Here is a 25251-nt window from a genome sequence, read left to right as displayed (position 1 = left end):
TAATACTTTCATTCCATATTTTGTTGCTTTTTTTTGTATTTTGTTTTCAAGTAGAGCTTTTGTTTCGTCCTCGGTTGGTTGAGCAAAACGTTCTGCCAATTTGTTTTTGTATACTCAAGGTATATGAGCTTATATCCTAGTAGTAGAGTAGCCAATCAGAGTGCGCGATTGCGCATATCCAGTTTATGTGGATAGAATAATCATTATGAGCACGCTCAGCAGCACCAAAGGTAACATACAGAGTGTGAAGTTTGCATGTGGGACCCTAACTGCCTCAAAGCATGCTTCCAAATAGTTCAAAAAATTAAGGTAACCATCACAAAATGTTATTGATATGGCAGTGGTTTGATTTATCATCATGACTAAAGTAATATATTAAAATATACACTGTAATGGTTTGTGTCGATATAATCTTTTGAAGCCCGTATCAGGATATGTCTCATATCGTGGCTTTAGTGCATCATCTCGAACCTTAATCCAACATATCTGCTAGAGATAACTCGTGAAACAAGTTTAGAACTGTATTCTATAGGAAGGCAAGTCTCCGGAGACAGGGATAGTGAGCGCTAAGGTAGAGTGAGGTAAAATGGATATGCCTTTGGGGGGGAAAAAAAACTGTAAGCAAAGCAGAACCACAAAAAGGTAGTAAACATCTCTTCCTGAAGCAGGAAGATGGCACATACACTCAAACACCCACATCTACACACCTGCAGGCAAGCACACACCTGCAAATGTAATCTGCAGGAATCTCAGAAGCCTGTATAACATCTGATTGCAGAATTACGTCTGTGTGGAAGTGTTTCTTCTCCCACACGCTGATAAACACTAAGACTCGCTTCTAATCTTCCATTTAGTCCTTTAGCACAAGAACTAAATGAGGAGGTTAGTTTAGTGAATTCAGTGAATCCAGGAAGAGAGAGAGATGATAATTATGCCTGCTAGTAGTGGCAGCAAAGATGCTTATAAAGTACAGATGAAGCCCCTACTGACTGGGGAATGTAGGGCAGCAGTCACTCCGCAGCACCGTGCTCCAGTGTAGATGTTGAGAGGAGCAATGAGCACTCTCTGCCACACTCCTCCTGAGCAGCACAAGAAGAGGGGGGAAGGCAGAATTGGGCCACTTGCTCTCTTCGGCATACAAACGCTGAGGCAGCTGAGCAGGTAATGATTCGAGAAGGACAACAGAACCTTCACACCAGGCAGAATTATATTACTCTCTGCTACCCTGGGCTTCTGGAACGCTTTGTAATAATGTGCGATACAGTGCAGTGCAACATCGGTCTGAGGGAGTTGCAAAGAAATAGCAAACAGATGCAATAAATATTTCAATAATATTGGCTGGCTTTGAGTGGGATAACTCGTTCGATATCATGCTAGCTGAATGGAATATATCTGATAGACCACGAAAAAAAGCCAGCCAATATTATTATTGTCCATACACACTCTCTTCATATCAACACTCACAAAGGCCAACGCTAGCTTACACGCAACTCGGTGCTGTTAGCGCAGCAGTGCAGTCACCTTCCAACCGGTGTAGCATTGAGTGTTAGCATTAGCGAAGGTCAACGCTAGTTTACCCGCAACTCGGTGCTGTTAGCGCAGCAGTGCAGTCACCTTCCAGCCGGTGTAGCATTGAGCGTTAGCGTGAGCCAAGGCCAACGCTAGCTTACACGCAACTTGATGCTGTTAGCGCAGCAGTCCAGTCACCTTCCAGCTGGTGTAGCATTGAGCGTTAGCGTGAGCCAAGGCCAACGCTAGCTTACACGCAACTCGATGCTGTTAGCGCAGAAGTTCAGTTACCTTCCAGCTGGTGTAGCATTGAGCAGTAGCGTTAGCGAAGGTCAACGCTAGCTTACCCGCAACTCGGTGCTGTTAGCGCACAAGTGCAGTCACCTTCCAGCCTGTGTAGCATTGAGTAGTAGTGTTAGCAAAGGTCAACGCTAGCTTACCCGCAACTCGATGCTGTTAGCGCAGCAGTGCAGTCACCTTCCAGCCGGTCTAGCATTGAACGGTAGCGTGAGCAAAGGCCAACGCTAGCTTACACGCAACTCAATGCTGTTAGCGCAGCAGTCCAGTTACCTTCCAGCTGGTGTAGCATTGAGTGTTAGCGTTAGCGAAGGTCAACACTAGCTTACCCGCAACTCGGTGCTGTTAGCGTAGCAGTGCAGTCACCTTCCAGCCTATGTAGCATTGAGCAGTAGCGTTAGCGAAGGTGACCGCTAGCTTACCCGCAACTCGGTGCTGTTAGCGTAGCAGTCCAGTCACCTTCCAACCTGTGTAGCATTGAGTAGTAGTGTTAGTGAAGGTCAATTCTAGCTTACCCGCAACTCGATGCTGTTAGCGCAGCAGTGTAGTCACCTTCCAGCCGGTCTAGCATCGAGCGGTAGTGTGAGCAAAGGCCAACGCTAGCTTACACGCAACTTGATGCTGTTAGCGCAGCAGTCCAGTTACCTTCCAGCCTGTGTAGCATTGAGCAGTAGCGTTAGCGAAGGTCAACGCTAGCTTACCCGCAACTCGGTGCTGTTAGCATAGTAATGTAGTTACCTTCCAGCTGGTGTAGCATTGAGTGTTAGCATGAGCAAAGGCCAACGCTACCTTACACGCAACTCGATGCTGTTAGCGCAGCAGTCCAGTTACCTTCCAGCTGGTGTAGCATTGAGCAGTAGCATTAGCGAAGGTCAACGCTAGCTTACCCGCAACTCGGTGCTGTTAGCGTAGCAGTGTAGTCACTTTCCAACCTGTGTAGCATTGATTAGTAGTGTTAGCGAAGGTCAACGCTAGCTTAACCGCAATTCGATGCTGTTAGCGCAGCAGTGCAGTCACCTTCCAGCCTGTGTAGCATTGAGCAGTAGTGTTAGCGAAGGTCAACGCTAGCTTACCCGCAACTCGGTGCTGTTAGCATAGCAGTGTAGGTACCTTCCAGCCTGTGTAGCATTGAGTAGTAGTGTTAGCGAAGGTCAACGCTAGCTTACCGCAACTCGATGCTGTTAGTGCAGCAGTGCAGTCATTTTCCAGCCGGTGTAGTGTTAGTGAAGGTCAACGCTAGTGCAGTCAAGCCGAATATTATTATTATTATTATTATTATTATTTTCCCTGTGTAATTTACTTAGTTACTTTTAAAATCAACATTGACAGTGACACACAACGGAGCGACCTGGCAGCCAAAATTCTCTCAAAATCTCAAGATATAGAGAAGACATGAACCAGCTCCGAAAGAGTTTTTAAACTAAGTCCATGAAGGTACTTAGATTTTCATGTACAACAGTCTCTAGAGTTTACATTAAAATGAAAAACAAAAAACATCCAGCGAGCAGCAGTTCTGAGGGCGTGAACACCTTGTTAATGAGAGAGAATGACCAGACTGGTTCAAGCTTACAGAACGGTTACGGTCACTCTTAACAACCATGCTGAGCAGAAAAACACCTTAAACCACACATCATGTTGAACCCTGAGGCAGATAGATGACAACAGCAGAAGACCACATCAGGTTCGACTTCTGCCATCCAAGAACAGGAACCTGAGGCTGCAGTGAGAACAGACTCACTGAAACTAGACGGTCACATATTGAAAGAAGACCTGCGTGATTAGCTGTATCTGCATGATTGTATGCACTGTGCTGCTGCCATATGATTGGTTGATTGGATAACTGCATTAAGGACTGATCCTAGGTAGGACTAGACCTTGAATTTGCTTGCGTGACGCCCACACCCCCTACGCTCCTCTTAATATACCATATTATCCCATATTTGTAATTATTATACATACAGGCCACGTTTTCCATGGAATAAAAGCATGTATTCGATTCCCTTCAAGCGGGTTTCATTCATTTGGTTCGATAGTATGCAATATTGTTAGCATATCGCTTATCCTACATGTATTATGTCACTCTACCCAATGCAGAACGAACGTGCGATATTGTTACAATATCGCACGTTGTCAAGACAACACGACGTCACATGTTGGAGACGTAAAACTTCTGTGACAATTTGTAAATAAACATGGCCGCCAGGTTCGCTTCATTAAAAGCGGAAGATTTTGAGAGAATTTTGGCTGCCAGGTCACTCCATTGCGTGTCACTTGCCCCTTTTCCACCAAAGCAGTTCCAGGGCTGGTTCGGGGCCAGTGCTTAGTTTGGAACCGGGTTTTCTGTTTCCACTGACAAAGAACTGGCTCTGGGGCCAGAAAAAACAGTTCCAGGCTAGCACCAACTCTCTGCTTGGCCAGAGGAAAGAACCGCTTACGTCAGCGGGGGGGCGGAGTTGTTAAGACCAACAACAATAACAAGACCGTGAAAGATCGCCATTTTTAAGCGACAAGAAGCCGCAGCTGTACAAACGCGAAGTCAGCCATTATTATTATTGTTGCTGCTGCTGCTTCTTCCGCGTTGTTTTTGCTTCAATATTCGCACCAAGGTTTATGCAAACGTAGCGACGTAACTGACGTATACAGCGACGTAATGATGTATACAGCGACATAACTGATGTATACAGTGACGTAATGACGTGGCTTCCTTTAGCACCGCGAGCTATGGAAAAGCAAACTGGTTCTCAGCTGGCTCGCAAGTTGAACGAGTTGTGAACCAGCACCAGCACTGACCCCGAACCAGCCCTGGAACTGATTTGGTGGAAAAGGGGTAACTGTCAATGTTGATTTTAAAAGTAACTAAGTAAATTACACAGGGAAAATAATAATAATAATAATATTTGGCTTGACTGCGCTAGCATTGGCCTTCACTAACACAACACTGGCTGGAAGGTGACTGCACTGCTGCGCTAACAGCATCGAGTCACAGGTAAGCTAGCGTTGGCCTTCGCGAACGCTACTGCTCAATGCTAGACCGGCTGGAAGGTGACTGCACTGCTGCGCTAACAGCACCGAGCTGCAGATAAGCTAGCGTTTGCCTTTGAGAATGGTGATATGAAGAGAGTGTGTATGTATAATAATAATATTGGCTGGCTTTTTTTCGTGGTCCATCAGGTATATTCCATTCAGCTAGCATGATATCGAACGAGTCGAAGAAATTATTGAAATATTTATTGCATCTGTTTGCTATTTCATTGCAGCTCCCTCAGACCGATGTTGCACTGCACTGTATTGCACATTATTCCTCAGAGAAGCCACATTTTTTCTGCCAGTTCTCCTTTATATCCTTTTTATTTTCAGTGCAAGTCATATACAACCCTGATTCCAAAAAAGTTGGGACAACGTACAAATTGTAAATAAAAACAGAATGCAATAATTTACAAATCTCAAAAACTGATATTGTATTCACAATAGAACATAGACAACATATCAAATGTCGAAAGTAAGACATTTTGAAATTTCATGCCAAATATTGGCTCATTTGAAATTTCATGACAGCAGCACATCTCAAAAAAGTTGGGACAGGGGCAATAAGAGACTGGAAAAGTTAAAGGTACAAAAAAGGAACAGCTGGAGGACCAAATTGCAACTCATTAGGTCAATTGGCAATAGGTCATTAACATGACTGGGTATAAAAAGAGCATCTTGGAGTGGCAGCGGCTCTCAGAAGTAAAGATGGGAAGAGGTTCGCCAATCCCCCTAATTCTGCGCCGACAAATAGTGGAGCAATATCAGAAAGGAGTTCGACAGTGTAAAATTGCAAAGAGTTTGAACATATCATCATCTACAGTGCATAATATCATCAAAAGATTCAGAGAATCTGGAAGAATCTCTGTGCGTAAGGGTCAAGGCCGGAAAACCATACTGGGTGCCCGTGATCTTCGGGCCCTTAGACGGCACTGCATCACATACAGGCATGCTTCTGTATTGGAAATCACAAAATGGGCTCAGGAATATTTCCAGAAAACATTATCTGTGAACACAATTCACCGTGCCATCCGCCGTTGCCAGCTAAAACTCTATAGTTCAAAGAAGAAGCCGTATCTAAACATGATCCAGAAGCACAGACGTCTTCTCTGGGCCAAGGCTCATTTAAAATGGACTGTGGCAAAGTGGAAAACTGTTCTGTGGTCAGACGAATCAAAATTTGAAGTTCTTTATGGAAATCAGGGACGCCGTGTCATTTGGACCAAAGAGGAGAAGGACGACCCAAGTTGTTATCAGCGCTCAGTTCAGAAGCCTGCATCTCTGATGGTATGGGGTTGCATTAGTCCGTGTGGCATGGGCAGCTTACACATCTGGAAAGACACCATCAATGCTGAAAGGTATATCCAGGTTCTAGAGCAACATATGCTCCCATCCAGACGACATCTCTTTCAGGGAAGACCTTGCATTTTCCAACATGACAATGCCAAACCACATACTGCATCAATTACAGCATCATGGCTGCGTAGAAGAAGGGTCCGGGTACTGAACTGGCCAGCCTGCAGTCCAGATCTTTCACCCATACAAAACATTTGGCGCATCATAAAACGGAAAATACGACAAAAAAGACCTAAGACAGTTGAGCAACTAGAATCCTACATTAGACAAGAATGGGTTAACATTCCTATCCCTAAACTTGAGCAACTTGTCTCCTCAGTCCCCAGACATTTACAGACTGTTGTAAAGAGAAAAGGGGATGTCTCACAGTGGTAAACATGGCCTTGTCCCAACTTTTTTGAGATGTGTTGTCATGAAATTTAAAATCACCTAATTTTTCTCTTTAAATGATACATTTTCTCAGTTTAAACATTTGATATGTCATCTATGTTCTATTCTGAATAAAATATGGAATTTTGAAACTTCCACATCATTGCATTCCGTTTTTATTTACAATTTGTACTTTGTCCCAACTTTTTTGGAATCGGGGTTGTATTCTGTTTAATGTAAACTCTATTGTTATGTCACCAGACAGTCATAAAAAGCATTTCACTGCACGTCGTACTGCGTATGGCTGTGCGTGTGACCAATAAAACTTGAATTTGAGTTTGTGTGTTCCTAATCATGTAGCGAGTGAGTGTATGCGAGCGTATGGACAAACCATTAAGCACAATGGCAGCTTGCCATTAAAAAGCCTGACAGTGGCAGCAGGAGCATCTGTCTCACCTTGACGGAGTCCAACAGGCTTTTGGGAAAGAATCTCCTCAGACCGACATCTTTTCTGCAAAGAATCGAGTGATGAGAGGAAGTAGGACAAGTTTACTGATCAAAAAGCTCGATCACTGAGTTACCAAGTTAACTTTAGGTCTAGTTCAAGTTCAACACAGCACTAACTTGATTTAAGAAAAGCATTTCTGGTTCCGGCTATCTTAAGTCGAACCCGAAGTTACAAATCCAGGTTTGACAGCCTCAAAAATTCTCAGTGTCATCTACAGCAATGATGTCACTGATCTAAAGAGCATTAACATAACGTCCTTACAAAAAAGGAAAAAGAAAATAAATGTATCCAGGTGTTGTGCCAGCAAGACAGAAGATAAAAATATTTCATTCTTCAGCAGGCAAAAATACAAAGACGCTAGATAGATAAATGTAAAAAACAAATAGATAGGTCAGAGATACAGAATAAACACAACGCTAGTTTTATCGCAAAGCTGTCTGGCCTGGTTAAATGAATCTAATATTCATGTGTACTGAACACCCGAATGAATGTAAAAATGCTCCTGCACAATACCTTCTCAGTGAGCGAGTGTGGCTTTAAAGTGCATATCACGGGTAAATTCAGGAGCAAGATCAATGGCTCATCTCATCTCATTATCTGTAGCCGCTTTATCCTGTCCTACAGGGTCGCAGGCAAGCTGGAGCCTATCCCAGCTGACTACGGGCGAAAGGCGGGGTACACCCTGGACAAGTCGCCAGGTCATCACAGCAAGATCAATGTAATTCTCCTATTTTATATTAAACTTTGGTCAAATATCTGTCACATTCTGCATTCTCTGCAATTTTTTTTACCTTGCGCAATACCAGAAAAATTCAGTTGAAATCAAGCCATTTGAGGCGAATTGGTCCGCCTCTGAAAAAACTTGCCATTTGGATTTCCCGGCAAACACTGATTTTCGTGACGTCGCGTGCGGGACGCCTCCTTCTGAATCCTACGTCAGCGCTGGTTTGTTTATGAGAAAACGACCTGGTGGTTTTCTGCAAATTTCTTCAATGTTATCATCTCATCTCATCTCATCATCTCTAGCCGCTTTATCCTGTTCTACAGGGTCGCAGGCAAGCTGGAGCCTATCCCAGCTGACTACGGGCGAAAGGCGGGGTACACCCTGGACAAGTCGCCAGGTCATCACAGGGCTGACACATAGACACAGACAACCATTCACACTCACATTCACACCTACGCTCAATTTAGAGTCACCAGTTAACCTAACCTGCATGTCTTTGGACTGTGGGGGAAACCGGAGCACCCGGAGGAAACCCACGCGGACAACATGCAAACTCCGCACAGAAAGGCCCTCGCCGGCCACGGGACTCGAACCCAGGACCTTATTGCTGTGTGGCGACAGCGCTAACCACTACACCACCGTGCCGCCCCAACGTTATCACAATTATTAAAATGGCTAACAGATGTATCGTAGGAGGGTGTAGCAACACCAATCTTGATGGGATTAGTACTCATCGTTTCCCAAAAGACCGGACAATGAGAGAGAAATGGGAGCGCTTGGGCTACACAGGCTGTGCACTGAAACCGTGCTGGCGCTTCCGCAGGTGACGCCACGAATCCGGCTCCAGACTCCCTTGGGATTTTTCCAGACGCGTTTTGTTATTTTATTTTTTTCTGCTGTAGACAGATGGCCTTGTGCAAAATTACCCTTCTGGATGAGTGTGTAAAGGGGCATTCTTTCATATAAAAAAAACCCCGAAATTGGTCCAGGATATGCACTTTAAGGGTGTGACTAGAGCTCTCACTCCATTAAAACCACAACTCGCACACTGATGAAGTTTTACAGCCGCTCTAGAATGAGCACAGAGTTTATTGAGAGCAGAAAACACTGCAGAAGTACAAACTGTACGTTGCAGTAGCTACGTTACTATCCGGCTGGATTAGTAAACGCTGTGATTTATGACTGAGCTTGCAGGCAGCAGCAACGCTGCTTCAGTGTGCACCTTACATCACTGCAGGAGACGTGTAGGGATCAATTATTCCCCACTATAAATAGGGCAAGCAGGGTTTCGAGAGCACATCTTATCCTGACCCACATACAGCATGGGAGAGGATAGAGAAAATATCCTTCATCTTTCACAAAACAAGTAATAACTGAACCAGGCCTTTAAATGAGATCACCAAAAGGTTCACTTACTCTAGTAATTCATAGTTGGATTTTTTATCAAGGGCGTTTCCTGGCATCTCTCTGAAAAACCTCCTAATAAATAAATGAGGGAGAAGGACAGGATGATGATTACTTTTTTTAAAACTCTTATACACACACATGGATTGGCAAAGTCATGCCGTGTAATCCCTTCTAGCAGTAATCGATTCAAGATGCTTACCTGATTTCAAGGCAGCCCAGTTTAAGTGCAATATCCTGATCGACTTGATCAGCTATTTCCATCATATAATCGCTTCTCACCTGGCAATTACAGAGACCTTACAGTGTTTAGAAAGAGAAGCCTGACAATACAGCAGCATTACAGGCTAAATAAAGTAAAAATATGTTGACATGTATACCGACTGCCCCATACGATCAGAACAGAGACTGTTAGCCGAACCAGGATGTGATCACTGGGCCTGAACGACGGTCTAAACTTAGCCTGACGAAAGTGTACAGTCAGGACTCTATTGGACGACTGTGTCTTTTAAATATTTATATGATACGTATCTGCATCACAAAATAGGTGTTCTACATGCTACATGACTTGGACTGTGTGTAATTACCACGATTAATGGACTAGCTTTATCTATAGCCTGTTCCAGCTAGTTATTCTAGATCACCTAAAAAGTCATTTGACCAACCATGTGCCTGTTAACATAGTCGACGGAGAGCATACGAGAGGATAAGAGAACTTAAAGATAGACTGCCTTTCAGATTTTTCAAGTTGTAGGTCATAGAAAGAATTTTCCCCGACACCCAGTTATTTTTGTTTAGTGGACCGAAAGCTACTGAATTCGAATCACAGACTTCCAATTTTATTTGTTTGTTTTTTTAAACTAGAACAATTAATGAATTTAGGGCCACGTGGCCCTAAATTCTCCGCCATTTTTGCCTGCTTCACCATGACCCAATTCAAGATACTACGTCATGCATCACGTGGTGGGCTTTCCCCGTTTGCACAAGGCATTGTGGGATACAAATTTGAAACAGGAGAGAAAAATGGAGGACGTGAGCGTGTGCATGAACCGTGAAAGACCGACTACAGTAACGGAAAGCGAGAAGAAAAGACGTTATGTTGCGAAGGAAAGGAAATGCAGGACCAAACTAATAAATCTCGGCGGTCAGCGAGCACCTCGGTGTGATCAGCTGTTCGTTTAGCAACAGAATGATGGAACTGTCAGTGCACCGTCAAAGGTAAACCTGTAGATGGCAGTAATGCAACACTGTGGATGCCAGCTGCCGTAAAACCCAAAAGAAGAAGGAGGTAAACCTGCGCATGCGCACACGGACTTCCTCTGTCTGCTTGACTGCACAAAGCGAGCGATTTCATGCACATTATTTGCTCGGGAATCCCCTCAAATTAAATCACTCCCCAGCCACAGAATGGCCTGGGTTTGTTGTGGTTTTTTTTAGATATTACAGAAATAAACATGCATCACAATGACCACATTTCAGAGGGAACCAAATTTCACTGATTTTATGAAATCAAAAGGCCGTCTAGCTTTAATGACAATGAGAGAACGGAAACATCAGGGGTCACTGAAGTAAACTTGTGAGTCAGGTGATGGAGAGAAGAGACTGCTCTTAATCCATTCAATTCCACTGTGGAGTCTTTACTACTGCATTTCAAAAAGGCACAGCAATAAAATTTGGACTACTACTAAACCCTGACTTCCTCCTGAGAGCAGCTCGTGATTCCACATCAAACCCAGTGAGGCTGGGGGGGCAAGCAAGAGACAGAGAGGGAGGGGGGGGGGGAGAGAGCAAGAGACAGAGAGGGAGAGAGAGAGGGGGGAGAGAGAGAGCAAGAGACAGAGAGAGAGAGAGAGCAAGCAAGAGACGGGGGAGAGAGCAAGCAAGAGACAGAGAGGGAGAGAGAGAGGGGAGAGAGAGAGAGCAAGCAAGAGACGGGGAGAGAGCAAGCAAGAGACAGAGAGGGAGAGAGAGAGGGGAGAGAGAGAGAGCAAGCAAGAGACAAAGGGGGGAGAGAGAGAGCAAGCAAGAGACAAAGGGGGGAGAGAGAGAGAGCAAGCAAGACACAGAGAGGGAGAGAGAGGGGGGAGAGAGAGCAAGCAAGAGACAGAGAGGGAGAGAGACAGCAAGCAAGAGACAGAGAGGAAGAGAGGGGGGGAGAGAGAGAGAGAGCAAGCAAGAGACAGAGAGGGAGAGAGCAAGCGAGAGAGAGAGAGGGAGAGAGGGGGAGAGAGAGAGAGCAAGCAAGAGACAGAGAGGGAGAGAGAGAGCAAGCAAGAGAGGGAGACAGCAAGCGAGAGAGAGATAGAGAGAGGGAGAGAAAGAGAGAAGGAGAGGGGGGAGAGAGAGAGCAAGCAAGAGACAAAGGGGGAGAGAGAGAGCAAGCAAGAGACAAAGGGGGAGAGAGAGAGAGCAAGCAAGAGACAGAGAGGGGGAGAGAGAGAGCAAGCAAGAGACAAAGGGGGAGAGAGAGAGCAAGCAAGAGACAGAGAGGGAGAGAGAGAGGGGGAGAGAGAGAGCAAGCAAGAGACAGAGAGGGAGAGAGAGGGGGAGAGAGAGAGCAAGCAAGAGACAGAGAGGGAGAGGGAGAGAGCAAGCGAGAGAAAGCAAGCAAGAGACAGAGAGGGAGAGAGCAAGCGAGAGAGAGAGACAGGGGGAGAGAGAGAGAGCAAGCAAGAGAGAGAGGGAGAGAGCAAGCGAGAGAGAGAGAGAGAGAGAGAGAGAGGGGAGGGGGGGAGAGAGAGAGAGCAAGCAAGAGACAGAGAGGGAGAGAGAGGGGGAGAGAGAGAGCAAGCAAGAGAGGGAGACAGCAAGCGAGAGAGAGAGATAGAGAGAGGAGAGAAAGAGAGAGGGAGAGAAAGAGAGAGGGAGAGAGAGGGGGAGAGAGAGAGAGCAAGCAAGAGAGAGAGGGAGAGAGAGAGAGCAAGCGAGAGAGAGAGAGAGCAAGCAAGAGACAGAGAGGGAGAGAGAGAGAGCAAGCGAGAGAGAGAGGGGGGAGAGAGAGAAAGCAAGCAAGAGATAGAGAGGGAGAGAGAGCAAGCAAGAGGGAGAGAGAGAAAGTGAGAGACAGAGAGAGAGAGAGACAGCAAGTGACAGACAGAGAGAGAGAGATAGCAAGTGAGAGACAGAGAGAGAGAGCAAGCGAGAGAGAGAGAGAGCAAGCGAGAGACAGAGAGAGAGAGCAAGCGAGAGAGAGAGAGAGCAAGCAAGAGACAGAGAGGGAGAGAGAGAGCAAGCAAAAGGGAGAGAGAGAGAGCAAGTGAGAGACAGCAAGTGAGAGACAGAGAGAGAGAGAGAGAGCAAGCGAGAGAGAGAGAAAGTGAGAGACAGAGAGAGGGAGAGAGAGGGAGAGAGAGAGAGAGAGAGAGCAAGCGAGAGATAGGGAGAGCAAACAAGAGGCAGAGAGAGAGAGAGAGAGAGAGATAGACATGAGGCATCTGTCTGGTCTCTGCTCTTTTTGGGCTGTTAGTTTTCAAATTCGGTTAGCCCAGAGGTCCAGAACCACACCACAGATAAGTAAGAGCAAAGAGTTAAACTGACCCAGATCAGATTTACTCCAAACCATCCTGTAGCGCATTATGACAAGACAATTACGGCACATCCATCACCCGACAGAACCGGGACAGTTTACTTCACCACAGAGTTTACTCTCTTCCTGCCAGGACTGAAAATATGCCAGGACTGAAAGCACTGCTCAAACTGGTCAGAGCTTAAACGCGATCCCACATCCTGATGCTGCATAATTAGTGGGAGAGGTAAAGCTGGAAGAGCCGTGCTGGAGCATCCGGGCTACATGCACTTACCTGGTGGTAAAAGTAGTTCAGTGCTGGCTGGTCTTCAGTAAACTGGTTTAGGAATGATTTTGGCAGGTAACGTATCCGCAGCTCATACCTGAAGCAAAAAAAAACATTCTGAATTGAAATCTTACTGATGGAATCTTACTGATGGGGCATCGTCTACAAAACTCCAAGCATGAGTAACAATTTTATTTATATTTTTAAAATGTAGTAATTTAATTACAGAAAAACAGTACCACAGGGTTACAGCATGTTCTTGTTTTTTGGGTATCACTCTACCTTGTGTATATAAGCAGAAACAAGATCAACTGTGAGCTACTGCTCCCTTACATATCCCCCCCCCCCCCCCCCCCGCTCTCACTTATATCAGAATGCAAGCAATCGAAGGAATAGGACGCTTATTATGAATGTTGACTTCAACAAATAATTAACCCTGAAACAAGACAGTAAAGAGCAGTGTCTCTCCCCAGGGATTTCAAACAGCATCCTGGTGAACTGTCATTTTGAAACAGCATTTTGCTTCTTGAAATAGTGTCAAAATCCACGCTACAGTGGGGCAAAAAAGTATTTAGTCAGCCACCAATTGTGCAAGTTCTCCCACTTAAAAAGATGAGAGAGGCCTGTAATTTTCATCATAGGTACACTTCAACTATGAGAGACAGAATGGGGGGAAAGAATCCAGGAAATCACATTGTAGGATTTTTAATGAATTAATTGGTAAATTCCTCAGTAAAATAAGTATTTGGTCACCTACAAACAAGTAAGATTTCTGGCTCTCACAGACCTGTAACTTCTTCTTTAAGAGGCTCCTCTGTCCTCCACTCGTTACCTGTATTAATGGCACCTGTTTGAACTCGTTATCAGTATAAAAGACACCTGTCCACAACCTTAAACAGTCACACTCCAAACTCCACTATGGCCAAGACCAAAGAGCTGTCAAAGGACACCAGAAACAAAATTGTAGACCTGCACCAGGCTGGGAAGACTGAATCTGCAATAGGTAAGCAGCTTGGTGTGAAGAAATCAACTGTGGGAGCAATTATTAGAAAATGGAAGACATACAAGACCACTGATAATCTCCCTCGATCTGGGGCTCCACACAAGATCTCACCCCGTGGGGTCAAAATGATCACAAGAACGGGGAGCAAAAATCCCAGAACCACACGGGGGGACCTAGTGAATGACCTGCAGAGAGCTGGGACCAAAGTAACAAAGGCTACCATCAGTAACACACTACGCCGCCAGGGACTCAAATCCTGCAGTGCCAGACGTGTCCCCCTGCTTAAGCCAGTACATGTCCAGGCCCGTCTGAAGTTTGCTAGAGAGCATTTGGATGATCCAGAAGAGGATTGGGAGAATGTCATATGGTCAGATGAAACCAAAATAGAACTTTTTGGTAAAAACTCAACTTGTCGTGTTTGGAGGAGAAAGAATGCTGAGTTGCATCCAAAGAACACCATACCTACTGTGAAGCATGGGGGTGGAAACATCATGCTTTGGGGCTGTTTTTCTGCAAAGGGACCAGGACGACTGATCCGTGTAAAGGAAAGAATGAATGGGGCCATGTATCGTGAGATTTTGAGTGAAAACCTCCTTCCATCAGCAAGGGCATTGAAGATGAAACGTGGCTGGGTCTTTCAGCATGACAATGATCCCAAACACACCACCCGGGCAACGAAGGAGTGGCTTCGTAAGAAGCATTTCAAGGTCCTGGAGTGGCCTAGCCAGTCTCCAGATCTCAACCCCATAGAAAATCTTTGGAGGGAGTTGAAAGTCCGTGTTGCCCAGCGACAGCACCAAAACATCACTGCTCTAGAGGAGATCTGCATGGAGGAATGGGCCAAAATACCAGCAACAGTGTGTGAAAACCTTGTGAAGACTTACAGAAAACGTTTGACCTCTGTCATTGCCAACAAAGGGTATATAACAAAGTATTGAGATGAACTTTTGTTATTGACCAAATACTTATTTTCCACCATAATTTGCAAATAAATTCTTTAAAAATCCTACAATGTGATTTCCTGGATTCTTTCCCCCTATTCTGTCTCTCATAGTTGAGGTATACCTATGATGAAAATTACAGCCTCTCTCATCTTTTTAAGTGGGAGAACTTGCACAATTGGTGACTGACTAAATACTTTTTTGCCCCACTGTATATGTTTCATAAATACGTTCAGTCGGTAAACAGGAAGTCGATGTGCGACAGACCTGTAAACGGTATCCATGGTACAGAACCCCAAGCTGAAGCTCGGCACCAAATATCAAGCAGTTGTGATTTGTAGTTGCTGAGAAAAGTGTTACAAAAATTTTGTAAATCCATGCTATATGTTTCATAAATACATTCAGTCGGTAAACAGGAAGTTGATGTGCGACAGACCTGAAAACGGTATACGCGGTACAGAACCCCAAGCTGAAGTTTGGTACCAAGTGGCTATGATTTGTGGTTACTGACAAAAAGGGCGTTTCGGATGGACGGAGATACGGACAGAGGTAAACCAATATTAACACGCACACACACACCCGGGGCGGGGGCATAATAATTACAAATGCTTATATACGAACTGAGGTGGCATAGTGTGAAGTAAAACGCACAATTAGATAAAGCTGGATATTACAATGACGGTCATGAATTCCCCTTCTCGGCACGCATCACGCCTTTCGGCACAAACAAACACTGCTGCTTCTGTACTTTATGCTGTTTATAAAGCCATGTGTGTTTTACTTCACGTCTTGGCATTATTTTATCTTCCTATTTTCTCATGAATGTTCTCACCTGTTCTCAGTTCCAGATTAGTTTTCCTATTTAAGCCCTGATGTTTCATTGTTTCACTAAGGCTTATCACGCATTTTGACTCAAATCCAAGCCTTTGTTTTCTAGTTTCCGTTTTCCATGATTCCTGGTATGGACCCATGTTTGCGTTTCCCTTTTTTGGTCTGGATTATCCTCGGCTGATGCCGGCCTGTTCTCCGGCCCCTGCTTAGGACTGTAATGATAGTCATTAGATTACTCTCAGTAAAATGAATACTGAGTTTATGCACTTACTTCCTGTCTGTCATCACTGCATGTTACAACGACCTTGTGAGATGCAATAAAGGATGTATTGCACTACAGAACATGATTTGAGACCCGACACCCCACAGAATTAAAAAAAAAAGAAAGAAAAAGAAAACTGCGCTGGGTGTACACTTTCACTTGGGTTAAGAGTGCTTGGGGGGAAAGAGATTGCTCTTACAATTTATTTATATCATCCATTTGTCAATCAGCACAAATGAGATAAACCCTGTGTCTGAAATCACTCACTCGTTCACTACTCCCTACCGAGGGAATTACTATACAGAGGACTGTATAGTGAGCACATTAGTAAAATGAAAAAAAAAAAAAAAAAACGCTTTCGGACACTACTCCGCCACGCCGTTATTTATGTCATTACTGTCACGCAATTAAAACGTGCCAGATCAGTCGGCTGGTGGGTTTTCAAAATAATAAATACATATTATACTGAGCGCATTTCCTACATTAACGCCTTCAATGCCCTTGGATGAGTCGCGTATGTCATGAAATCTTTTACCGCTGTGCCTTATGACGTACACTACTCGTCATAAACACCTCCTTTTATGTACCTTACATGGCACATTACTTTTACTCCACAGTGGCACACACGAATTCCATCCATCCATTATCTCTAGCCGCTTTATCCTGTCCTACAGGGTCGCAGGCAAGCTGGAGCCTATCCCAGCTGACTACGGGCGAAAGGCGGGGTACACCCTGGACAAGTCGCCAGGTCATCACAGGGCTGACACATAGACACAGACAACCATTCACACTCACATTCACACCTACGGTCAATTTAGAGTCACCAGTTAACCTAACCTGCATGTCTTTTGGACTGTGGGGGAAGCCGGAGCACCCGGAGGAAACCCACGCGGACACGGGGAGAACATGCAAACTCCGCACAGAAAGGCCCTCGCCGGCCACGGGGCTCGAACCCGGACCTTCTTGCTGTGAGGCGACAGTGCTAACCACTACACCACCGTGCTGCCTCTGTCTTATTCTATTTTAGCTTATTTTCTATTCTCTTACTATTTTTAATTGTACTTGAATGTCCGTTTATAATGCGTTTCTTCCTCTGTCCATTCACCCCAGCACACTTTTTTTTTTTCCCAGCATGACCGCAATGCATGATGGTATATATTGCTTGGTTAGTGCCCATCGGTTGTACACTACTTTTCACGGTGCATTGTGCGATACTATGAGTGCACTATATAGGGTGTAATAATTCTCACTATACGTTTGGACAGCACTACAAAATGGTGAGCTCATGATCTAGTCCACTACATAGTGAGTAGTGAGTGATTTCAGACACAGGGAAAGTGATTGAAAGAAGAAACCCAGCGTGTTTCTTTGACATTCCGCTATTGCTATTAGTACTACCACATTAGTAGCCGTCCCGTGAGTTTTACGTAATTTTACGCTGCTTTTATATGCTTGTCGTAGTGACATTCTGAGATTTTAATCAGCTTTATCATTGGTCGATAAATTTGTCAAAGATGACAAAGTTAAATCAATTTTGTCAAAGTCTTTAGATTCTGGGAATTGCAACTTATCTGGAGGGGAAAAAAATTCCTGTGCATTCCTGGTCCACTTCAGAAAGCTTATACACAAACAAACAAACAAAATAAACTCAAGCATCTCCAGAAAGATGTCAGCGCGCCGGTTTTCTTCATTCTCATGCAGTTATGTTCAGTGTCTAGTTCTCTAAATGATAAAGATGGACGAGTCGTTCACAGCCTCGCCCACTTTCACTCGACCTTTTATACCGACTGCTCCGTCCAGCAGCTTTACAGATGTGTGAAGTCATCAGTGAAGCCTGCGTGAGACACAACGTGATTAGGAAAACACAACCTGAGCTGATATGAGAAAACGGACGCACTGAGAGCGCATCACTGAGTGTTTAATATGTGTAGCGGCCTCCTCAGAGCAAAGTTCTCTGCTAATGCTGGCTGTCAAATGGAAGTGATTAGAGATTCTAGCGAGGCGTGTTCCACCGCAAGCTGCCAGACACCTCGATTACGATTTCATCAGTGCCTGCACCAAGCAGCTTTCTGCCTCAGAGCTAAAATTATTCTCCAAGCTCTCACAGCTGCCTTTTTGTTGGCTCTCCATTACCAACTATTAGTCAGACAATCTGATCCAGAGCCAGACTGCTGCAACACCTGAGCAGCCGCGGCTGGAAGCTAATGCTCGACACGCGAGATGATAAGCAATAACTGAAAGAAGCAATGATGGAGGCCAACTTGAGTTGAGTTTTCACAGAATTTCACCAAATACTTTTACCCCTACTCACTTACTTTTATTCCCAGCGGCACTGAAAATTGTACATTTTCCGCTATTATGCTGTAACGGCGTCGTGTAGGAAGAGATGACTTGCGACCACATGATCAAAATGTGCTACGTCATGAGCGTCCGTGGCGGCACGGTGGTGTAGTGGTTAGCGCTGTCGCCTCACAGCAAGAAGGTCCGGGTTCGAGCCCCGTGGCCGGCGAGGGCCTTTCTGTGTGGAGTTTGCATGTTCTCCCCGTGTCCGCGTGGGTTTCCTCCGGGTGCTCCGGTTTCCCCCACAGTCCAAAGACATGCAGGTTAGGTTAACTGGTGACTCTAAGGCTACATCCACATGACAACGGCAACGAGATGTTATTTAAAAATATATCGCGTCCAAATGGGCAACGATCAGTAAAATATCAGGTCCATATGGCAACGCTTGCTGAAAACGATGCAATACACATGCCACACCTCTAGGGGCACTGTAAGACGGTCCCTTCAGAGACACCAGAACAATAGAAGAAGTAAGGACGCATGCGCATAAACTATTATGCGCGAGACTTCATATTAGCCACAAAGTCAGGAAAATCTGTTCGTAAAATTACATTATAATGACCAAATACAATGAGAAGTATTTTTCCAGTCTCACCTGTGAAAGTTAATCCCATGTGATCTCGTTTGGACGGCAAACCTGTTGGTACAGTTAAACACAGCTAATCTTTATTCTCCACTTTGACCTATCCAATATGGCGGCGAGGATGACGTATGATTCTACACGGAAGGTGGCGTCTTTAATGGTCCGGAATAAATTGAATGCTACACGTTGATGGATTAATTTGCTCTTCTACGCCCTTTTTGAGGAATGTATTGTCGGACTTAAACCAACATCTGAAGAGGTGAGATCGCTCCTTTTTTTCCCTATTTTTGCTGGCGGGATTGACTTTGCCCTACGGGCAGAGTCTCTCTCTCTCTCTCTCTCTCTCTCTCACTTTGCACCATTACACAATAAATATTCACAGTGAAAATATTTTGTAAGCGCGTTTCATGAACCAAGTTATAGGATTTGTCGACAACTCGCATCGAGTTCGTTACACTTCTACCCGGCGTGAAGCACTCACAGTCATGTGGTTGTGACGTCATCGTAAACAAATCTGTTCTACTCATCCAGACGACTTCACAATGGCAACGTTGCCAGATCTTTCCACTCTGGAACCCGTTCTCAAAAAGATTGCGTTTTGGGCACCCAAAATGCCGGTGCCGTGTGGACGCCAGGCCTAAACGATAAGCAATTGTATCGGAGTCACCTGAATCCGTTGCCGTGTGGACAGGGCCTGAATTGACCGTAGGTGTGAATGTGAGTGTGAATGGTTGTCTGTGTCTATGTGTCAGCCCTGTGATGACCTGGCGACTTGTCCAGGGTGTACCCCGCCTTTCGCCCGTAGTCAGCTGGGATAGGCTCCAGCTTGCCTGCGACCCTGTAGAACAGGATAAAGCGGCTACAGATAATGAGATGAGATGAGCGTCCGCCATGATGGTGGATATACAAAGCGTGTCTGTAAACAATGCTGAATTTTCTCAGTATTACCACAATTTGAACGGTCGAGCGAAGATTCGATACAAATTGAAGATAGATATGTGTGGTTTTGACGCATGTTATTTAAAAAAAGTCGGATTTTTCTGAGGATAAGACGCTTCTACCGACCATCGAGTACCCAGATATCGCATTCTATCTGGTTTGGCAGACTTCATGGGTCGACAAATCTCAAATGAAGGCTTATAAGTCCATGGAAGCCTATAACTTCTTTGTCTCCGGATGGGTAAATAAATACCTTATTAATTAAACCAGTCAATGATGACAAAGCAATTGTACTTGCAAGGGTAAGTCAGGGCTTCTTTTGCATGTAGTCTACTTCGATGTGCAAACAACAAACGAAGTGTGAAATTTTGACAAGTCTCTAGCTTTATGGCTCACAAATCACATTTTGATGTATTTCAGGTCAACAACTCTAAAATGATAGCAATCTTATCATTTTACAATGATAAAATTATAACAACGACCAAGTGAACCATGACAAGAGAACGCTCATTTTATAGCAACACAAAATCAAATTCTTCCATGAGATTATCGAGAGAGCTTTTGAATCTCATCTGAGATAAAACGATTACTGCGAACGCGAGCTGTTTTGGTTTTAGCCTCTGTTAGATCGGCCCTGCCGATGTTGTTCAGCCGTGCTCGTCTCCTCTCCGTACTAAGCCTCAGAGTTTCCTCGCCCTCTTTCCGAATCACGGATAGAATTCTAAAAAATCGGAACGTGCCACTGTTGTGACCACAACCATATACAGCACAAAGACATGGCATAGCTCAAAGAATGCTTAAAGCAGTGGAAAAACGGAGAGAGTTAGGCACGCGTGACTACGTTTTGTATGGAATGTCGCTTGACTCCGCATTTGTATCTCCACCAACATGGCCGACATCCGGGTTTCTATTTTGCTTTGACATCACTTGCAAGTCAAGGATGAGAACAAAACGGCAAAGTCTAAACCAGGGGTCATCAAACTACGGTCCGCGGGTCGACTCCGCCCCCCCCCTTTGACCGGCCCCCCAGCCCCTCACCACTTGAACCGGCCCTATGAGGCAATCCCCAAAAGTGGTCATGGCCTATTTTTTAAAATTGCTTTTTGGCAAATACTAATATGTCTGCATCTTGTATTTTGTTGATTTTATCAATTAAAATTGATATTTAGTTATAAAATGAACTATTCATATTTTCCAAATTTTCGTCATATGCTCGCGATCAAGCAGTGACAGGCAGCGCACGTGCAGAGAACTGTCAGTGTTCAGGACAGCAAAATGGCTAGCGGTCAGCGAAAAGCTGACAGAGAGTGCAGAGTTTTTAAAGAACAGTGGACCACCGATTATTTTTTCATTCAGGGTAAGGACCGTCCAGTTTGTCTTGTATGTCGTGTGTCGTGTGTGTGAAAGTGTGTTGGTTTTCAAAGAATATAATCTGCGTCGTCACTACGAAACCCGCCACAAAGAGTATGCTAGTTTGCGAGGGCAAACAAGAGAAGACAGGATTCGGAGGATGAAATGCGGACTGGCTGCACAACAGAATGTATTCCTTCACCAAACCCAGATCAACCAGGCTGCTGTCCGAGCTAGCTATAAGGTAGCTCACCTACTAGCTACCCATGGAAAGCCGTTTACTGATGGGGACTTTGTTAAAGTATGCATGCTTGCTGTGGCCGAGGAGGTGTGTCCCGACAAGAAGGATGCGCTCAGTGCGGTGAGTCTCTCCGCACCTACTATGACCAGGCGAACCGAAGATTTGGGGGACAACGTGTATGACCAGCTGAATGAGAAAGCGTCAGAATTTGAGTTTTTTGCTTTGGCCATGGATGAGAGCAATGACGTGCAGGACACATCACAACTGCTACGATCTATTGCTCATATTATTATAATTTCACTGTTTTTTTTAAAATGTATTTATTTTACAGGCCTATTTATTTGACCTTTATTAAGTGCAGCATACAATTATTATTAAAATTATTAATAATATCAACAGGTCTACCTACAATTTATAATTTTCCACTCACCTTTGCCAGTGTCAATCACCTCAAATAGGCAGATGTTTCTTACCTTGACAGCTTTGATGTTATTTTTATTAGAAAATAAATAAATGGAATATTTGTGGTATTTCAAATTAAAACAAAGTGTGAAGGCTCGATTACTACTTTTGCAAACCACTAGTAAAGATAAACAAATATGTGCCAGGAATCAAGTGTGGATATAGTAGTGTGGATATAGTAGTGGGGATATAGTAGTGTGGGTATAGTAGTGTGGATATAGTGGTGGGGATATAGTAGTGCAGATATAGTGGTGGGGATATAGTAGTGCAGATATAGTAGTGGGGATATAGTAGTGCGGATATAGTAGTGGGGATATAGTAGTGCGGATATAGTAGTGGGGATATAGTGGTGCGGATATAGTAGTGGGGATATAGTAGTGGGGATATAGTAGTGGGGATATAGTAGTGTGGGTATAGTAGTGTGGGTATAGTAGTGTGGGTATAGTAGTGGGGATATAGTAGTGTGGGTATAGTAGTGGGGATATAGTAGTGCGGATATAGTAGTGGGGATATAGTGGTGCGGATATAGTGGTGGGGATATAGTAGTGGGGATATAGTAGTGGGGATATAGTAGTGCGGATATAGTAGTGGGGATATAGTAGTGCGGATATAGTAGTGGGGATATAGTAGTGCGGATATAGTAGTGGGGATATAGTAGTGCGGATATAGTAGTGGGGATATAGTAGTGGGGATATAGTAGTGGGGATATAGTAGTGTGGGTATAGTAGTGGGGATATAGTAGTGCGGATATAGTAGTGGGGATATAGTGGTGCGGATATAGTGGTGGGGATATAGTAGTGGGGATATAGTAGTGTTGATATAGTAGTGGGGATGGCTGTGCCAGGCTTGTAATCTCTACTACACAATGAGGCCTGCTGGTGGTCATATTTGTCTGGGTCATACTATGTTATATAGCTGACCCGACCCCGGCCCCCCATCACAGTCAGGAATGACAATGTGGCCCCCAGAGAAAAAAGTTTGGTGACCCCTGGTCTAAACATTTATCTGTTCCCTGATGATCCAGTAACACTTAGTGATCTTTTGCCAGGGTACCAGTGAGAATCAGAACCATCAGATTTCTGTGTTGTGATGGTCGTGACGATGTTGCTGGCGGTGACGTGATGTCATGATGTCGTGATATTGCAGTGGCACTACTTATACTGGCTCAGTGAAAAGCAACTGGTGGCAAACTCAAAATGACAAGCAAAGAAAACACTGGCAGATATAAGCAAAAATGTTCGAATGTTAATGGCCTTTACTTGAATAAAACAAATGTTCAGGAACAGGAAGAGAACTCTCTCAACAGAGACGTGATGCAGTTGGATTTGTGCCGTGTTGCAAACTACCTAATGTCTCAGCTTGAGATTTTCCCAACAACAGAACAGCCAACTCGTGAATTATATGTCATGTCCGGTCTCATGTGGTTCTCACGTCTCTTGGAGGTTCACACTCCATAGCATTCCACTGAATACAGTCAGGTGCGAATACACAATATCCGTTATTTTCTATTATGGAAGACTGAATGGGAATGAAAATTTGGTATCTATTCCATGTTGTTTTTACCTCATACAATAACAAATTTCATACGTGAAAGGGGCTTTTGAAGTGTGTGTGTGGTGTGTGCGTGCCAGGCTTGTAGGACTCATGCCCTAATTTTAAGGATTCGTGACTCAACTTGGACTTGAGCACTGATGACTCAGACTTGTGCATTAACTGCATTCGGACTCGTAAATTGGGGACTCGGACTCGGATTTTTTCTTTATTTTTTGTAACATGCCATAATAATTTGGCATACTATATTTACATCTACATTAATTTTTGTACTAATTTCGTGCAAGACTGCCACACCTGCGTGCCTTGGCACGTGCATCGGATAGATTCTCGGGCACGCTCCAGAAAGCGTGTGCACGAAGTGGACTCTCGCGCACACTGTGAACGACTCACACCTGCACAGGATTAAGGTGCAATCAGCGCGCCTATATAAAAACTGAAAACGCACTTACTTTGCGAAGTATTGAGTTGCGTTGCTGACACATTACTGAGCCGTATTTCCTTGTTTGGTTTCCTGATCCCTGATTTCCTGTTTCTCGTCTTTGATTCTGCCGAGTCTACGATAGCCTGTTTGTGCCTCACTCGACCTGTTGCCTGTTTCACCGTTTTACGATTTTGCCTGCTGTTCTAGATTGTTTATGTCTTCACTTGTATTAATAAACACACTTTCTGCACTTACATCCGTCTCCCAAACATCTCTGACAGAATACTTCACACTCCCTGACAAAGAGAAGCACATTCACCTGTTCATACGCCATGTTCAGGAACAAACTAATGTTAATGGGGCTAAAACAGACACCGTCAAATGGTGCGGTTGGAGTCTTGGACTCGACTCGGACTCAACTTCAAATTTTCTTGAATGACTTAGACTTGAACACTGGGGGCTTGAGACTGGACTCAGACTCGAGGTTTAGTGACTCGACTACAACACTGGCACTTGTACTTGCTACATACTGAGAAACGGAATTTTTTTTTTTTTCTTTTTTAACCAACAGAGTTAGGACGTTTTGGCTGGTCCTTACCTCTTCAAAGGGCTGTTTGAGGGTTAAAGTGCATATCACGGGTAAATTCAGGAGCAAGATCAATATAATTCTCCTATTTTATATTAAACTTTGGTCAAATATCTGTAACAGTCTGCATTCTCTGCAATTTTTTTACCTTGCGCAATACCAGAAAAATTCAGTTGAAATCAAGCCATTTGAGGTGAATTGGTCCGCCTCTGAAAAAACTTGGCATTTGGATTTCCCGGCAAACATTGATTTTCGTGACGTCGCGTGCAGGACGCCTCCCTCTGAATCCTACATCAGCGCTGGTTTGTTTATGAGAAAACGACCTGGTGGTTTTCTGCAAATTTCTTCAACGTTATCGCGTATTTATTAAAATGGTTAACAGATGTATCGTAGCAGGGTGTAGCAACACCAATCATGATGGGGTTAGTACTCATCGTTTCCCAAAAGACCAGACAATGAGAGAGAAATAGCGCTTGGTCTACACAGGCTGTGCACTGAAACCGTGCAAAGCTCGCTCAGCCTGCTGGCGCTTCCGCAGGTGACGTCACAAATCTGGCTCCAGACTCCCTTGGGATTTTTCCAAACACGTTTTGTTATTTTATTTTCTTCTGCTGTAGACAGATGGCCTTGTGCAAAATTACCCTTCTGGATGAGTGTGTAAAGGGACATTCTTTCATATAAAAAAAACAAATTTGGTCCAGGATATGCACTTTAAGACTTAGTTTCAGGGTTGAGGTTAGAATCCGGTTTAGGTTA

The 25251-nt window shown here is 44.4% G+C and overlaps 1 protein-coding gene across 11 annotated transcripts in view; it reads right to left on the bottom strand.

Moving 5' to 3' along the window:
- ptk2ab (protein tyrosine kinase 2ab) overlaps positions 1-25251 on the bottom strand; it is a 251570-nt gene that overhangs the window by 98360 nt on the left and 127959 nt on the right. For 9 of the 11 annotated variants that reach the window (XM_060921913.1, XM_060921917.1, XM_060921909.1 and 6 more), the window contains 4 exons: positions 12992-13079; positions 9394-9473; positions 9204-9266; positions 7012-7066 (listed from right to left, as the gene is read on the bottom strand). In XM_060921913.1, coding sequence (XP_060777896.1) covers positions 7012-7066; positions 9204-9266; positions 9394-9473; positions 12992-13079 — 286 coding nt within the window. Of the gene's footprint in view, positions 1-7011; positions 7067-9203; positions 9267-9393; positions 9474-12991; positions 13080-15193; positions 16733-17794; positions 17854-25251 lie in introns of those variants that run through there. The other 2 variants (XM_060921916.1, XM_060921918.1) reach the window with 2 other exon arrangements.

Source organism: Neoarius graeffei, chromosome 5 (assembly GCF_027579695.1).
Source record: "Neoarius graeffei isolate fNeoGra1 chromosome 5, fNeoGra1.pri, whole genome shotgun sequence".
Classification (NCBI taxonomy): Eukaryota; Metazoa; Chordata; class Actinopteri; order Siluriformes; family Ariidae; genus Neoarius; species Neoarius graeffei.
Note: the sequence above shows the minus strand (reverse complement) of the source record. Positions and strands in the feature narration are given on the sequence as shown.